Source organism: Thalia democratica, chromosome 4 (genome assembly GCF_965202585.1).
Source record: "Thalia democratica chromosome 4, ktThaDemo2.hap1.1, whole genome shotgun sequence".
NCBI classification, from domain to species: domain Eukaryota; kingdom Metazoa; phylum Chordata; class Thaliacea; order Salpida; family Salpidae; genus Thalia; species Thalia democratica.
The window spans coordinates 62,259,871-62,276,996 of NC_139168.1; the positions used below are offsets into that span (position 1 = coordinate 62,259,871).

General features: G+C 27.0%; 1 protein-coding gene across 1 annotated transcript; it reads left to right on the forward strand.

Moving 5' to 3' along the window:
* Positions 1-1,129: 1,129 nt before the first annotated feature.
* LOC145834256 (semaphorin-6D-like) lies at positions 1,130-13,343 on the forward strand. The gene is made up of 18 exons (XM_082941636.1): positions 1,130-1,289; positions 1,749-1,863; positions 2,404-2,479; positions 2,995-3,204; positions 3,474-3,591; positions 3,654-3,779; positions 4,256-4,350; positions 5,015-5,250; positions 5,408-5,542; positions 6,165-6,305; positions 8,846-9,046; positions 9,288-9,538; positions 9,733-9,971; positions 10,270-10,379; positions 10,448-10,583; positions 11,490-11,946; positions 12,155-12,507; positions 12,828-13,343. The coding sequence occupies exons 1-18, from the start codon at positions 1,166-1,168 to the stop codon at positions 12,960-12,962; spliced, it is 3,258 nt and encodes a 1,085-aa protein (XP_082797762.1). The 5' UTR covers positions 1,130-1,165; the 3' UTR covers positions 12,963-13,343.
* The last annotated feature ends 3,783 nt before the right edge of the window (positions 13,344-17,126 follow it).

Sequence of the window (17,126 nt, forward strand, 5' to 3'; positions counted from 1 at the left end):
GCGATCTATTTAGAATAAGTAAGTCTGGTTGTGAAACTCTTGTTCTGCTGTATGATTTTCACACATCTTGGATTGTTCATCTTTAAAAGCGTAATGAGCACAAACAGTTGAATAAAGACATCAAGAAAAATCTCTAGTAGCTGCAGATATTGTACTTTTAAATGGATGGTTGAATAAGACGTTTACGTTACTAAGAACTCAAGTGGTTAGCCAAAGTATCTTTGGTTACAAAGCTGGTGTTATTACAGACACCTACTTGAGTATTCTTAAGTTTGTATTCAAAGATTATAAAGTTTTAGGGTAGTTTTTTTTGAAAGTTTAACAAAAACAATTAAATTTTTTATTAAAAATCAAGACTTTTTAGCTTAAACGTTTGTAAAATAGACAATTACTCTATTATAGTTTAACCTTTGCGTAATTCAAATACAATATGTGAAACAACAAATGGCTTAATTACTAATAATTATCATTGTACTTTAAGTTTGTTTTCATCAGTAAATCTAATAACACGAATAAAGTAAAAACTAAACAAAACACTTAAATTTAAGCTATCAAATTGATTTATGTCAAAAAAAGTTTTGTACAAATTATATTTTAAACTTGAATAAAACTAAGTATTCGACTAAAACCATTGTTAACTGCTTAAAAGTATTATATTTTTTTTTATTTAATTTTATACTAAATCATTAAAAGTAAGTAAAATTACAACAAAGTAAAATAAGCTTTGAAGTTACATAAAAACGATCGCTATAAGCAACTAAGTACACCGATTAAATATAAAACTTTAATAAGTCTAGTCCCGTAAGCAAACTCTTACTGTTTACTTAGAATGGGCTTTAACTGTTGTATTCATAAAGCTTTCACAATGTGTAGCTAAAATAAATTTTCAGCTTTCATTAAATAGAAAATCAAATATTTGAATTTAACTAACACACTGAAGATTGTTGATTAGATGTTGGCCAATCGCAGAAATCAAATTTTGTTTTTATATATGTTTTTAAATATGAGATAATAAAGTGTAGAAAAATGTTTTAAACATTACTTCTATATACTTTATATATGAGTATAGATTTGGTTTTCAAGCTAATATGACCCCAGGGTATGATTAAACTTACTTATTGCAGCTTTATTAATTAACTAAACCGTGTTTGCAAGCAATGAAATAATGATTTATCGACCAAACGTAGCTTACACTTTGAGATTTTTCGTTTTGATAAACTTATGCATTTTGCTAGTGAAGTCATCGTTTCCCGATGAACAGCAGCCAATTAGCAACACAAATGCTATCAGTTAGTTTATCTGTAATTAATTATATGAGCTGGTTATTGTAACAACATCTGGTTAGAAGTTTATAAAATAGAAAACATAAGTCGGTTTATACACCAAATACTTTCAATTTTGGATTGCTAATTGAAATACTTTTTTAGTAAACGTTTTTTTAGTCTACTAAAATTTAAAAACGTATTTGTTTTGTAAAAAAAATTTTTATAACACTTCGCAAAATATATTTTTTAAGACAGTAAAATATCAAGTTTTCCTAAAAGTTACAAATATATATTTAAAATAATATTAAAAAAGGTATTAGTGTACTTTAAACAAACTAAAAAAAATTGTATTGTAAAAATAAGTTAAAACATATCTAGTAGTTCTTTAAAGTAATGATATATAATGGTTTTTAGTAATTACCGTATGATTAAAATATGCAAAATATTAATAAAATTAAGATTTAAACACCTTTAACTTTACAGCCTCGATGAAGTATTCAGTGTTTATTGGAGCAAATTCAAACAACCCTTCAGACCATCAGTTGTTCGATTTACATGGATTGAAAAAGTTCAACAACTCATTTTATGTTCATTCAAGGTACAACTAATAATTAATTTTTTATCTATTTTTTATTTAATCTAGAACAAGCTCGTTATACAAGTTACTGCCATCAACACTTATAAAATATTGAACCGTCTTTTTTGTGGTTGCTTTAAGTTTGCTTAAAGTAAACATAATTTCAAACAAAAGTCTTGCACACCTGCTGCAGTATATGATTGGTAATGCAAACAGTCGGCAAAAATTATAATTTTTATCTTATCACGCACAGCTATTATGTGACGAATCTTACATCATATAACTTTTGCTGTTTAATTATTTGGCGGACTCTTTTTGTATGTGACTTAAAGATGAATCGTCTTGAACGAGATTATTACTTTTTCACGAAAGAGATACCGTCGCTCAAATAAATTGTCGAAAGATCTGGTGTATAAAGACCTATTGGTCATCGAGCTACACATATATCGTATACTTCAACTAGTTTGGGAAATAAACGTTAAAAGTTACAACCTAAATTAAATTATAATTAAAAATGCAGTTGAAAAAAATTAACTAAACTAAGCAAAATCAATTTTACAGAAATAAAATTTTTATGGTCGACGTTCCGAAATCAGTGATCAGTGAAGACGGTGAAAAACAGTTCTATGAGATACAAGTAAACAAAAGTTACTACATAAAATTTTTTATCCACAGATTAAATAGCATCTGAGTGTTTTAAAATTAAGCTTAGTGTTAGATTTTAATAACATATTTAACTAGAAAATAAAGTTTTAAGTTTAACTTTTCTTTGTTACACCACCAATATGAATACGTGACAAATTGTTTTTCAATACTGTTCACAGCACACTAGATTATAGCTGTAAAAAAAGATTTAGTAAAAAAGTTTTGCAACAATTAGTTTTAAAATTTGGTTTTAATACTAGCTGAAACATGAATTTTAGGCTTAATTCAAAAGTAGCATGTGAAAGTAAATCATTATTCTATTGAAAAATTTACTTTCTCAATTAAAATTTTTGAGAACAGTAGTTATTCGCAGAACTGAGTAATGTGCATGTATAACTACTTTTAGAGACTTAACTAAGAGGGTTATTAATCACAACAAAGTCTATAAAAAGTTGTAATTTAAAATAAAAAATAAAACAAAGTCTACAAGCTAACAATACGTTCCAGAAATTAGAGCTCAACATGGATCAGAAGTCAATAGACACTTGTATTGACCATCACAGAAAATTGATAGACTCAGGCTCCTTGACAGAAAGCGACTGTTATAATCACGTAACTACTATGGTTCAATACACAACCGAGAAAACTAACAAGCCTGTCAACAAGATCTTTGTGTGCTCTTCCCACGGAGCTAAACCAAAAATAAAGTCTTTCGAGGTAAATATATAAAGCTGTATTAACTAATTTGTAAGGTGTTGTATAGAGTTAGTCGATTTAAATTTCAAGGATTGCGTCAAAGATCATGTTCTACATTTTAAATGTATAATAAAAAATTAAATTAGTTTTTGCATGACATAAGTTTTAACAAGCTTTATTTAGTCGATGCTTTCATTTTTTTTCATGAAATAAAATAGAAAACAATTTTTAAGTACATTTGGCAATGAAAAATAAAACCTTCAATTATCAACTTCTTAATTTATATTCAGATGAACAAGAATGGTAATTTAAAAGAACTAGATGACAAATCAATAAATCTTTTTAACGAAAGAGGAGTAAAACTTTGTTCGGCTTTTCCCAATTACAAAACTCAATCATTAGCATCATGTTTGTTATTATTTGTTTTATTTAAGTAAATAACAAAAGTTGAATATATTTCATTTTTACAGATGGAGCAATTTACAATGGGTATACGCACAAACACCTTACGTCTCAGATTTTTAAACTTAATAAAAATGATCCTGAAAAAAATTTGAAGACTTATGTAAAAGACCCAGCTAAAAACTTTATTAAAAGTAAGTTTTTATGTAACTAGTAACATTATAAAAAGCTATTCTATTTAAACAGGGATCGGCAGCCAGTTCTCGGTAACGGACTAACTTTAAGTAAAAGATGCTCGCGAACCGCATTGTATAGATTTTTTTTTGCTAGCTGCAGTTATTATTATTATTTAAGTGAAATATAAAAAATAGTACTTTAAACCAAAAAAATAATAAAGTATGCAATGTTAAAGTATTACCATTTACTAACTACCAATTTTAGAGCCTAGTTGTAAGTTTTTACCGCAAAAAAGAGTTTTTTGATTTTTTAAGTGTGTATTTTGCAGTTTGCTGAACCCAGATTTATTTACGACTTTATTCTTATTTGACGCACTTTATTTTTATAAACATTTTGATATTTTAATTCATTTTATAATGGTGTGCCCAATTTTCACTAATTAAAAAAAAATATAACTATAACACTTGATACATATTTTAATCTAATAATTCAGACCCATCAAAGTTTGTTCGTATTATCGAGGGAACACCGGAAAGCGGTAAAATATTGACGTTTTTCAATGAACCAGCTATGGAGACTAGAGATAATGTGAGTTTTAATAAGTCTTATGAAATTTTATGACATATTTTCTTGTTTTAAAAGTTCATTTTAAAACTTTAATTAGTTTTTTTTAACTTGTATAACTAAGTTTTAACCTCGTATAATAATGAATGCTTACTTCTGATATTAAAAAAGATGGAAGGCCTTTTAGCTTGTGGTTTAATAAATCTTATTTATGATAACAACATCTTAATCTTAAATAATAATCAAAAACTTATACCTTACGGGCATGTTAGTAAAACTTGCTTAAACTGCATGCAGAACTTTGTTTTGAGATAATTAAATTCATATAAAAGTAATAAAGTTATTAATGTAAAAGTCCAATAAATCTAAATGTAAAGAAAATATATTAAAACAAAAACATAAATATTTTGAAAACTCATTTTTTTGTTGTTGTATGTCTTTTCATTTGAAGTAATAAATAAAACTACAAGTTTGTTCAGAAACTTAAAAAGATTTTGAGTAAAGACATAATGTTACTTCTTAAAACTAACTATATTCAACATTTATATTCAGCTATTTTATTTGCCTATTACTTTAGCTAACTTTAAGATACAATAATGAGTTATTTTATTCAATATTTGTAAATATTTGTTTAACATCTACTAACTTTTATCTAGGAAAGCGTTACCAAATATTTGTAAAAATACAGAGATACATGGCCACTGTAGCGCAAGTGTGCAAAAGCGATATTTACAAAGATGTTGGAGCCAGCAACTACTTCCAGTTTGTCTTCAGTTCTTTCATCAAAGTTCGTCTCAGTTGCTCAATACAGTCGAATCCTCCTTTGTACTTTGATGAAGTTGTTTCAGTGTCTGAGATTTTTACTTTTGAAACTGCAACTGAAGGAAGTCAGAGAGTTGTGTTTTCTGTAATGAAAAGCTCGAGGTTTGTTTAAAATGTCGGAGTTACATTATAACTGTTATATCCTTTTCATTACCTTTATCTCAATGTTATTATAAAATTTAAAAGGTAAATTAAACGCATATAACTAAATAAAAATAAAGTTGTCAATGTATTCAGCTAACCATTAAAATTCTTACAGCTCCTTTATAAAAGCATCTGCGGTGTGCATATTCAAAGCAGATGATATAAACAACGCACTTGAAAGTCCATTGATGGAAGAAGTAGATGGATTTATTTATCCAATCAAAAACAATCCGTATCCTAATATTTCAAGGTAAGATATAAACTTTACTCGAGGTACGCATTTAAAAATAAATATTTATGACATCTAGCTAATTCAAGTTTAAAAATATTTTTTTTAATTAATACAGTACTACTTAGAAATTACTTTTTGCATAAACTATACTGATAGTTAATAAGAAATAAGAAAAATATATATAACCTTTTTACTTAAGTAATAAGATAAACGCTAGTCTTAATTTAACTAGATTAATCACAGCAAGTTAAAGTTTTCCAACATTTGTTTTCTTGTAACTCAATACATAATTAAATGTTCGAAGAATTTTTTTTTTTAAATTTATTTTCATAAATTTTACATATAATACTTTAGATTAAAGTTTAGAGCCACGGTGTAAACAAGTATATTTATTAAATAGTTTATGTGAAAAAAAATAAAAAGCCTTTTATACAGACATAAGAAGTATGTATATTTGTCCTGGACATTAAAAGGTATTCGTGGTGTGCGACTCGATAACCGAAAAGTTTTTTTCGTGCACCAGCTCTTAGGACCAAATATTTTGGCGCATATTTTTTTCATACAATAAACAATGTATACAAGTGTTTTGCATAAAATATCAACATAAGACTATACTAGTATTTAAACAAAAAACATCTAGATGCAACTTCAACGTAAGCGAAGACGGGTATAGAAGTTTGAACAAAAAGTCTGAAGAATTTATAAAATCTCATTATATGGCCAGAGACCGTGTTCAGTCTTGGAACTACAAAGAATCAGGGCCGATTTTGCTTTCTCAAAAGTAAGTTAAGTTTATATAAATATAAAAGTTGACCGACAAAAAGAGCTGTTTGTGACATATCTAATACTTCAGTAAAAATTGTAAAATAACCATTTAATCAACAAAACCAAAAACTTGATGCTGATGTAAGACTAAGTTGCTCACTAACTAAGAAAGTTTCTGTACATTTATTTAATTAGATTGCACCGCTTAATCGCCAACAACAGCCCATGTGACAATCTGCGACTTGGTTTTGTCACATGGGCAGTTGTTGGTGGTCGGATGATGCAGTTTTGCTAATTATATAAATATACGGCAGATAAGAACTACGTTAAATTTCAGTTTCGCTGAAGGTAGCCGAAATAACTACTACTTAGCTTTATTTTTATACAGTAAAAAAAAATCTAAAATTTTATACTTGTTTCCTTTTTTATAATTAGAAAAAAAATATGTTTCATAGAAGCAGAATATTTTTAAACTTCAAACAAAAGAAATAACTTTGTAACACATGTTTTTTGTTGCTAAATCGGACGTTGACTTATCTGAAATTTACCACATTTAAACTTTTCACTGATGTTTGATAGATAAAATCATCTTACGATTTCCTTGATAATAGATAACTCGGATTTTTAATTAAAAAATACCATGACTAGTACATTTATCACATAGTTTTTGTTTCTGTTTAAATTTTGCACGTAGTTCGCTGTATATGAAACGTTAAAAAGTTTTTAGTACATAAATTTTTAATATACTAAAATTTTAAGAGATATTTTTTATAAAAGGCTTTTAAATTTAATTGAGATAAAAGTTTGTTTATAGATCAATTGACTCTCTAAACGTAGCTACAATAAGTTTTTTTTATTTTAATAAGAATTACAAAAACATTAAGAAATGTTTAAAATGATAAAAAGAAACACTTTTCTGTTTAGCTTTATGCTTTGATAACTTTTATATAAGCGGTTATCACTTAATCTTTCGTATATTCGCAGTTGTAATCAGCCGAAACCGTACATTTTAATCATCATAATTTTTACAAAACATTCACCTTAGGATTACGGTTTTAGCTTGTGGTTTTAAGCAAGTTCAATCACTGTCTTTTTTCTCAGGTCACATGTTAAAAAATCACAAGTAAACTTTTGTTACTTCTTTTATAACCTTAAAAAAACTAAGTTTTAGGAAAAAATGGCACTTTATTAACATCATTCATACGTAATAAGGATAATTTTAAAACTTTATGCTGCAATTGGTTGCAGAAAATAGAGAGTTTTGCAGGAACCAGTGTTTACCTCCTAAACGTAGTTGAGGCGTAGTAATTGCGCGTGTAAAAATAACTTTCTTGTAAACAAACTGCCAAACATAACTTTATAGTATTCAACTTTTGTAAGTCGTTCCTTTCGACATGAAGTTTTGACAGTTTTTTATCGGTTCGACAACTTTTAGTCCTGTGTTTAAGTTTATAACATTAACACTTAGTTAAATTATACGCCGGTAACTAATGATTTATTATAGACAAATTTTATATTAGTCGTAGATTTTGTATTTGATTTTTAATTATTTTGTAGATTTTATATTAAAATTTATCTTTCAACATACTTTCATATAAGTTTTAAACATGAAGACCCTGATTTATTTTTCCATTTAAACTTGTGCTATTTATTTTATTTATAGTTTATACTTTAGAAAAAGCAATCTATTTAGTTTAGATTTAATAGACTTATCTAAAGCAAAAGTTATTAAGTTATATTGTGTGTTTTTAACTAAACAACTTGTAAAAGTCAACGATTTAACTGTAATAATTATATAACCCTTAGAGAAATTAGTTTGTTTATGATAAAATGTTATAATATAATATTCAGACGTAAAATGCTTAGCCTTTCATCTTATATTCTTGTGATGCTATAAAAACAAATTGATTTTAAACAAAAAAAAGTACTTACATGTAAATCCCTACTATTTACGTATTAACTAAAATGACAAAAAGTAGTTAATTCGGATTGACGTTAACCAAACGTTTCATGGTTAATTTAAATGTCACTCACTGTTAACTATTTTAAAGTTTAATCCTACGTCTGCTTATGCAAGTTTAAGACAAAAACCTTTAAAAAAGGGACATCAAAGCAGCGCTTATGTATAAAATGCAGATAGCTTAAAAGCTTTGAATACTTATTGAAACATAAACAAGAGTTTTGTTTTAAAAACATTAAAACAGTTTTATCATGTATAACCTAAATAATTAACTTAAAAATTTAACACGATTTTTATAGTTTGTTTTTTTCATCTAGTATACCAGAAATGTTTTTTTTTGCTTCTCTGAATTAAATTAATTTCAAACCTATCAATAAAACAATTCATCTACAATTTGTTTCCAAAAAAGGACAAGTTACATTATTTTTATTTAAGAATGTGTTTAGCATAGATAAAGCACTACTTTACTGTAACTTTAATAATAACAAAGAATATTAAACATCTTTGAAAGTAAACTAATCTAATGTTGGTTTTTAAAGAGAATAATTTTAAACTTCGAAAATAAAAGTGTTTATGATTATCTTTTACAAAAACAGAGATGAATACACTGCGATTTCGATAGAAACAATAGAAGAAAATGAGGTATCGATTTCATCAGAAAAACTCCGCTACATAGTTATGTGGTTAGGAACGAAAGGTGGATTTATGGTGAAAACTTTGTTTTTGACTGCAACCGATGAAAAGATCGTTCTGGAGAGAAGAAAAGTTTTCGATCCTGAAATATGTGGCAGTAACAAGTAAGAATGACTATTTGTCAACACTTAAAAGTTTATTGCTACGGAATTTTTTCTAATAAGGTGACGAAAGTGTATTTGAAAACGAAGAGCTTTCTTTAAGCTAAAAACATTTTAAGAACCAAAACTTTGACGTACAAACATTTAAAATAGAATAAACTAAGTTTAAAAAAGGTACATTTACCTAATTTTAAGAAACTAGTATTTAAAGTAGTACTATTTTTTTTTTCATTTGTGATCATAGGTCTGAAGTTACATCAATGCTGATCAACAAAGAATCAGGGAATCTTTTTGTGACGTTCAGTGATTGCGTCATCGCGGTACCCCTATGCCCCCACATTGGTATCGATTGTGAGAAGGGATGCAAAGAAAAGAAGGACCCGTATTGTACATGGGACGGAAATATGTGCCAAGGCACTACTGTCCACGATATTTCAAGGGACCAGGATCTTGACAACAGTGAGAGGCTTGTAGAGTGTCCTAGTGTTGGCATAAGTAAGTCTAAATATTAAAAAATTAAAAGCCAAAAAATAAAGAAGATAATTAGAACTGAATACTATCTTTTCAAATTAAAGCTATAGTTTGACTTTTGTATGAAACTGTAAACTTATTAATTACATAACTACTAAGATAGTTTCTAAATACTTTATCGACTTTCAAAACTTTTATTTACTTTCTAAATTTTAAAGCCCCTGTCGAACCTTTAAAAGACGACAGTGATGATGTGTTGAGAAATCAATCAGGTGAAGAAGTTCAACCGAAAGTTCAAAAATCGAAAGTATTACAAGCAGGCAACGGAGGATCAATTGCAGTGCTGACTGCTTGTATTGGTTGTTTTATTGGAATTTTGATGACCAGTTTCATATTCATATGTTGCAACCCTTGCCAGCAGCTAATAAAGAAGCAACAAAAATATTTATCTGATATTGTGAGTTTAATAGTTGTAGTTATAGTTATAAATGCTTTTACATATTGAAAAAATCATAAACACATCTTAGTAAAGTAATCGACCTATAACTTAAATTGACTACAAGTTATGAATACGTCAAACGAATTTTAAAAGATACACAGCAATTAAAATCAGTTTTTATTTGTGTCCCTCTAAAATATAAAATAGAATAAACAGAAAATTATTGAGTATTTGTTTTCATTAGTCTAACTAAACATGATAAGTTTTTACAAATACTATAGTGAATTAAATTTAAAAAAATTAAAATTTTTTGCAGTCGGGACTGTCAAGACCAAACAACAAGCGTCCAGATGAAAGCCCTTTAAAATCTCTCCAAAGAGAAAAATCCTTAAACAGAAAAAGGCTCACGAGCGAGTCAAGTACAAAGTAATAAACTAAAATCAATAATTTTTTCCAGCCTTGTTTTCGAAAAAAATTAAACAAATAACTTTTAGATCTTACACATCAAACTATGAAAGCATTGCCATGGTGGACGGGAAAAGGGGTAGAAACACGAGTGAGAGCAACTCCGGCGGTGAAAGCAGAAGTCGTCACAACTCCGCACGAACACCAATCAGAGAAAATCCTTTGGTTAGTCTTGCAGAAGCAAATGTATTTTGAGCAACAAAAATGACTTAGAACTTTGTGTTTGTTAAATTTGAAAACAGTTTCGTTAGAAAAAGGTTTAATTGCTTATGAAAACATAATATTTAAAAAGAGGTAGTAGTTTTAGTTAATCAAACGTTTTTAATTAGTTGTTTTAAACTTTAATCACAACTTATAGACTTATTTTAACATTTTACAAAATAAATCTACATAAAGTTTATGATTACAACATGTTTTGTTTGCTAGTTTTTAAATTTATTATAGACTTGTATTTTGATCCTTTTTTTAAATTTAAAAAATAACAAAACTAATTTCTTCAAAAAGTGACAGATATGTTAAAAAAAATATTTTTCTATGGTTTTCAGAACTAATTTAAGAATTTTGTGGTAAAAGTAATAGTAAAAAAAAAAACTACTGAAAAATTGAAGCTTAAAAACTTTAATGGTGTATTTAAAAGCTTCATTAATGCCTTTAAAACACACTATTAAACCAAAAGTTTGTTTTTATTCTTTATGGTTTACATTTTGCTCAACCTCATAAAAGTACATAGCTACATAATTCAATTAAGGTTTAAATTAGTAGTATAATTCATTTTTGTCAACACTGAGACTTGTGAACAAGCCTTTGGTTAAACAAAGCCGTTCAAGATGTACTTAGTTAAAAAATTAGTGTGTATAAAGTGCAGTATCTATTGAAAATGTTTAAATTTTAACCTGTATTTTGAATAGTTTTAGTTTTGAAATGTTTTTTGTATAATCAATATAGGTTTATTTTACTTTAGAAATAAGTACACGGTAAATTAGGATCGAACTAGGAAGCTTTCAAAAAAATAAGCAAAATTATTTTACAACTAAGTTGCTCAGAAAGAGTATTTACTAGTTTTTTAAACAGAATTTCCTAACAAACGAAGCTTACTTGAGGCAAATATCAGACGAGAGCGACAAGTTAAACATGCCGCCGCCGCAACAAACCACCCTGCCCCATCCTAAATCCACTCCAGTGAAGCACCCCGGCCGTTACAACAGCGAGCAGAGAGGCGCTCGAATCGTTCATCGGGCGGCGAGCTTCGGCCCTACGAAACCCAACAAGGCTTATCAGCAGGTCGGGCGTCAGTACTCGTTCCAAGTGCCGAACAGACCAGGTACCGGCAAAGTTGTGCAGTTCAGTCCTGCGACCCCGATAGCCGTAAACGCGAGTATGAGAGGGTCGATGACTCCCATGGCCCCGCCCTCTCTTTCAATGGCACCTTCTTTGAAAGGGATGACTTACAGTTTGGACAGGAGACAAGCTCAAGAAGTTCCGCATCCGAGATCTCAAAAAGATTCAGCACTTTATCAGAATTTAAACTGTGAGTTATTTTAATATTTTTTTTAGGCATAGTTTAAAGCGACGATTTACATACACTAATTTTTTTATTTATATAAGTATAAGTGGAAACCATATGAACATATTATATATTTTTTTAAATGGCAAAATCAAAAACGTTATATTCTTGTTTGTTAAAAAAAGACAAACTCTGTTAGCCTTGACTCAACTTGATTGATTCTACTTTACAGTTCAAAATCAACGGAAAAGATTTTATAGTGAAAGTATGAAGCCACTACACGACAACCAGCCAAAATCCACGCTTATAAACCAACCGATTGTAGAAAGCCCTTATTCAACTGGAAACAGATCATTAAAGAACAAAATGACTCTTGACTTAAGTGCTCCCAGACGCCATATGGTGGTGAACCCTAACTACGAAATGGTTGCGAACAGTCCCTATTACAACCCAGCTGCAGTCTCAAGTACTGTTGACAGAAGGAGTGTTGTTTTGCAAACGCAAAAAAGTTCAAACTCTGCTTCTCTTGACGAAGAATCACCTCTGATAAGTGAAATTTCAAACCTGACTGCGTTTACAGAAATAGTAAGTTGGAGTGTTAAATATTTATTCTGATACAACGTTTAGTTTGATAGCTACTGAGTTATTAAATATGCTTTTAAAAACTAAAAGAAAATATGCTACTTTTGGGTATTTTTTGATAAGACGTAAAAATTTAAAATACTGTATTAGATAGTACTTTTTTAACGATGCGATTATTAATTGACGTAACACTACTTTATAATTTATTCATAAGTAATGAAAAAAAACACCTTAAAATCTTTGACTGTGAACGATCTTTTAAGTTAGATGCTAATAATACTTATAACTTTTATTTCATAAATGAAAATAACTTTTATTTTTAGGATCAAAAACCAAAAATGTCCCCGAAAATCAAAGCTGTCTCCTCACAAGCTGACAAAAAAGGTATCAAAAGACAGACCCTTAACTCAGTTGGGGAATCAAGATTTTCTGGAGAGTACATTGAAACTGTTGCTTAACAATGAGCATTTGAAAACAACCAGCTTTTTTGGTTCATATAAGATACTAAATAATGTACGATAAAAGTTTGATAAAATTGTAGAGTATAGATACTTATATTATTTGAACTAACAAAAATTTTTTTTAACAAATAAATAAGAATACTTGTACATTTTTTAGCCCTTTAAAATTTAATAAATTTGTAGAGAAAGTTATTCTGTAAAAGCACTGATTTAAACTAGCTTGAGCTTTTTTCTTTAAAAAAAATCATGTTTATTTTTTTGCGACTTAGTTGTATAGATAAAACAGTTTTCTGTTTTAAACTACACAGAAAAAAAACTTGTACATTTTGTTTGATCACATTAAAACTTTACAGATTTTTAGAAAAAGTCTTTCTGTAAAAGCACTTATATACTAATTTCATTAGTAGCTCATTTCTTTATATAAAAAATCATAAACTTTTTTTTACTTGACTTAACTGTGAATAAAAATTTTAGTACACATTTAAATTATAAACTAGATGCTAAATAAAAAAATGTTTTAGTTATTATTTTTTAGATTCAGTTTTTTATAGTTTCTATTGTTTTTTTACAAACTTGGTGCAGAAGCAACATGCTTAAGTATCATAAACTTTTAATGTACAAAACTTTTTTTAATTTAAAAGTTATGAAAAGTTTAATTACTTTTAAGTTTAAATAAATACTTGAGTTTTTGAATTTTTTAATGAAAAAATTATTTAAAAGGATGCAGTTGTTTTAGGCATTTTTTTCAATTTTAACTATAATTTAATTTTTCAAGGACCTTTTAGTTTTCTTTTAAACATGTATCGTTTAATCACAATCATAATGTTTGGTTGAAATTACTTAAAATCTGATTAAATTAAGATGTTTTAAAAATTGATTTTTTATTTTTCGGCGTTAAATTGTATATATTTTTGTCGTTTATATATTTTTTACGATTTCATGCAGTTGAATAAAAATTATAACTACTATTGTATCGTCTACCAGTAGAAAAAGAGTTAAATATATTCTATTTTGATTTAAGTCTTGATGATGTAAATTAGTTTAGATGAGATTATAATAAATATGTTTAGAAATAGTGACTTTTGTAAAATAACACAAAAAAACTTACAGATAAATCTACGGAAATAATTATAGCGTATTTAGTTTGATGTTATCTTAAGAATAAAGTAAAATATTTATATATAGTAAAGAATATTTATATAGTAAAGAATTTAAAAAAAAAAATAATTATTGTATACTTCTTCGGTACTTATAAATTAAGTTGAATTGTTTTTTTAGTCATAAAATACTAAGACTAGTTTTTAAACATTAATGAACGCATTTGAAACAAAAAAAAAGCAAAAACCATAAATTTGACTGTGTAAAGTAAAATGCTGTTATCTTCCGCAAATGTGTTGTTTGCATTCAAATGTATAATTTTATCAGATAGAGGCTTGTAAAAGTTGTTTGTTTATCAAAAGAACGCAGCAAAAGCTTCTTGTTAAACCTTTATTTTCCTGAAGCTAAACCTTTAGCTACATTATCGCGATTTTACATGTAACACCTTGATGATATCTTATTGCAAATTTCAGTCTTTTTAAAAACTAGTTATTCTTAAATCATGCTCTCGGCTTAACTTAAAAACAAAAACAGAATTAATTTAGGGATTGTTTAAAACAAATCAAAGAGAAATGTGTGTTAAATAATATAACATTATTAACTAGACTTTAAAAATGTTGTTAAAACGATATTTATATATGAGCTCCGACAATTAAAAAAGAATAATTTTGAAAAATTTCAGTCAAAAAGTAAGAAAAACAACGCTGAAACTGATATGGTTACCAAAGTGGAAGTTTTTTTTTTTAAACTAACCTCGTTAAACATGATATGGCTGATAAAAAAATAACTGGTGAAGCGTGCACAAAGCAGGTTGAATATATTAAAATTAAAAAGTGGTTGAACAACACATGCTTCGTTATCAACAAAAACAAGTACAATTAAGTTCATTTCTAAATGAAGTTTTGTTCCATGAACGATTTTAACTTAAATTACTTTTTACTAGCTTGTTAAATTATTACTACTGAAAGAGGTTGTACCAGTATAATTCAATGTATTGAGTATCAAATCAAAGTTAGAAACTACTTTTACTTGGTATATTTAAACTTGTAAAACTTACTCTTGGGAAAATAAAAATTAAACATTAAAAATCACCAACTCAAAATACATAATTTTTAACTTTAAGTTATCTTAGTTTTTTGTTAATAAAATGTATATTCTTACAGTGGAATTTTTTATTGTGTGGTACAGTATTAGTAAAAATATTACTTAAGCACTTTTTAAATTTTACTTAATTAAAATTATGTTTTTACTACATTTAGTAAACACAATTTGATTTTGTACTGTGAAATTTATTTTAAAACATATTACACTTAAAAAAACGTTTATAAAGAAAAACATACTCAAAACTTAAAAATAAAAACATTACCAAAAGTTAAAACTGTTTCTCAAAAAAGTTTTCGTGACATTGAACATCAAATTAATTGTATAATGAATAATTCAAACCGTAATTTAGTGCTTAGTAGTTATTTTAGAAAAATCCAGCATCGCATTCCTAGATAAGCCTTTTTATTCGTGCTACCAAAAAACATTGTAAAATTTACTGCGCTGAAACGAAATTAGATAAAAAAAAACTGTTGAAAATCTTCCTAATTTACAGATAATCGGACTTTAAAATCGCGTGCAAGAAAAAACTTTAATATACATTTTCAAAAGTTTTGTCTTATCACAAACGTTTTCAGATTGAAAATTACTTAACTTTGTTATCTAAAATATTGAGTATAAATGAAGTACAGACAAGCTATGAAGCATCAAAAAAAATAACTTAAAAATGTCTTTTCAAAGTAAAACTTCAAAACCATATGAATACTATTTACTATTTAACGTGTACTAAGCTTCAAAAAAGTTTGGTATGTACTCAAAAAACACAAGTAAGTCAATTTTTCTACTATTCAAAGTGTATTCTCATTTAATTAGTTTAAAATAACTACTACTCAAATGCAAAAAATAAGGTTGTAATAAAAAGGTTATAATTTAAACTACGAATTAAGTTGTTTTTACTTTTAAAAATCACTTATAGTTATTTCTGTGCTGTATTTTAATTTTAACTTTAAAAGTTAAAAAAAAAATTGTTATTATTTAATTTATACTTTATCATTTATTATACACAGTCGATTATATGTTTTTATTTGTTTTATATCAATAAACAAAATTAAACGCTTTAGTTAAGCTACTGGAAATAATATATAGTAATTTTGTTTGCAATTGGCTTTTCAAATTTCTTATAATAGCCGTAATATATTAAAATATGTAGATAGATATATTTAAATATTAAATTTTTTAGTAAGCGAAAGTATAATAATATGTTATAGCATACAAATTGAAAAAAAATTCTAACAACAATTTTGAATATTACTTAAAAACATTTAAGTGTGATTAAACTTGAGTTCACCTTTTTCAAAGTAAGTTTATAAATATTTGTATCAAAATAAAGCAAAATTTGAAAATTATTAGTATTGCATAGACTTAGTAAACAGTAAACTTTACATATAGAATTTTCTTTACGATATTTAATTGAAATTACTTCGGTAGTTAAATTTAGTCTAGCTTAACACTTTTTAGAATTTGATAACTATTATGAGGTTTATAGAAGAAACAGTTCAAGAATCATTAGTACAAGTCTAAAACTATGTTACCGTTAATTCTTACATAATCGATAAATAACTCAGAAAAAAAAAACTGCGGTTAGTAAATTTGATATGTTTGTCTTGGATATTTAACCGTTAATGAAGCACAATACAAAATACAAACATAGATAATGAGATACTGTGAAAACAAACTTACAGTTGTATACTCACATGAAGTTTATTTTTAGAAGTTTAATGAAATTTTAAAATGTTCTTAAGTTTTAAAGATTATATCTTTGTAAAAATACGCTTTCCTTTTGTAGCTTTATATTTATCTTAAGTGTTTTTTACGTTTTACAACGTTAGTTGGAAGCTGAATATACAAAAAAATAACACTTAATTAATTTTTAATACTTATCTAAACTAACAAAAAATTGGACAAAATAAAATTATAATTTATATGTAGATGAAGTAATAAAAGTAAGGGTTGATAAAAACG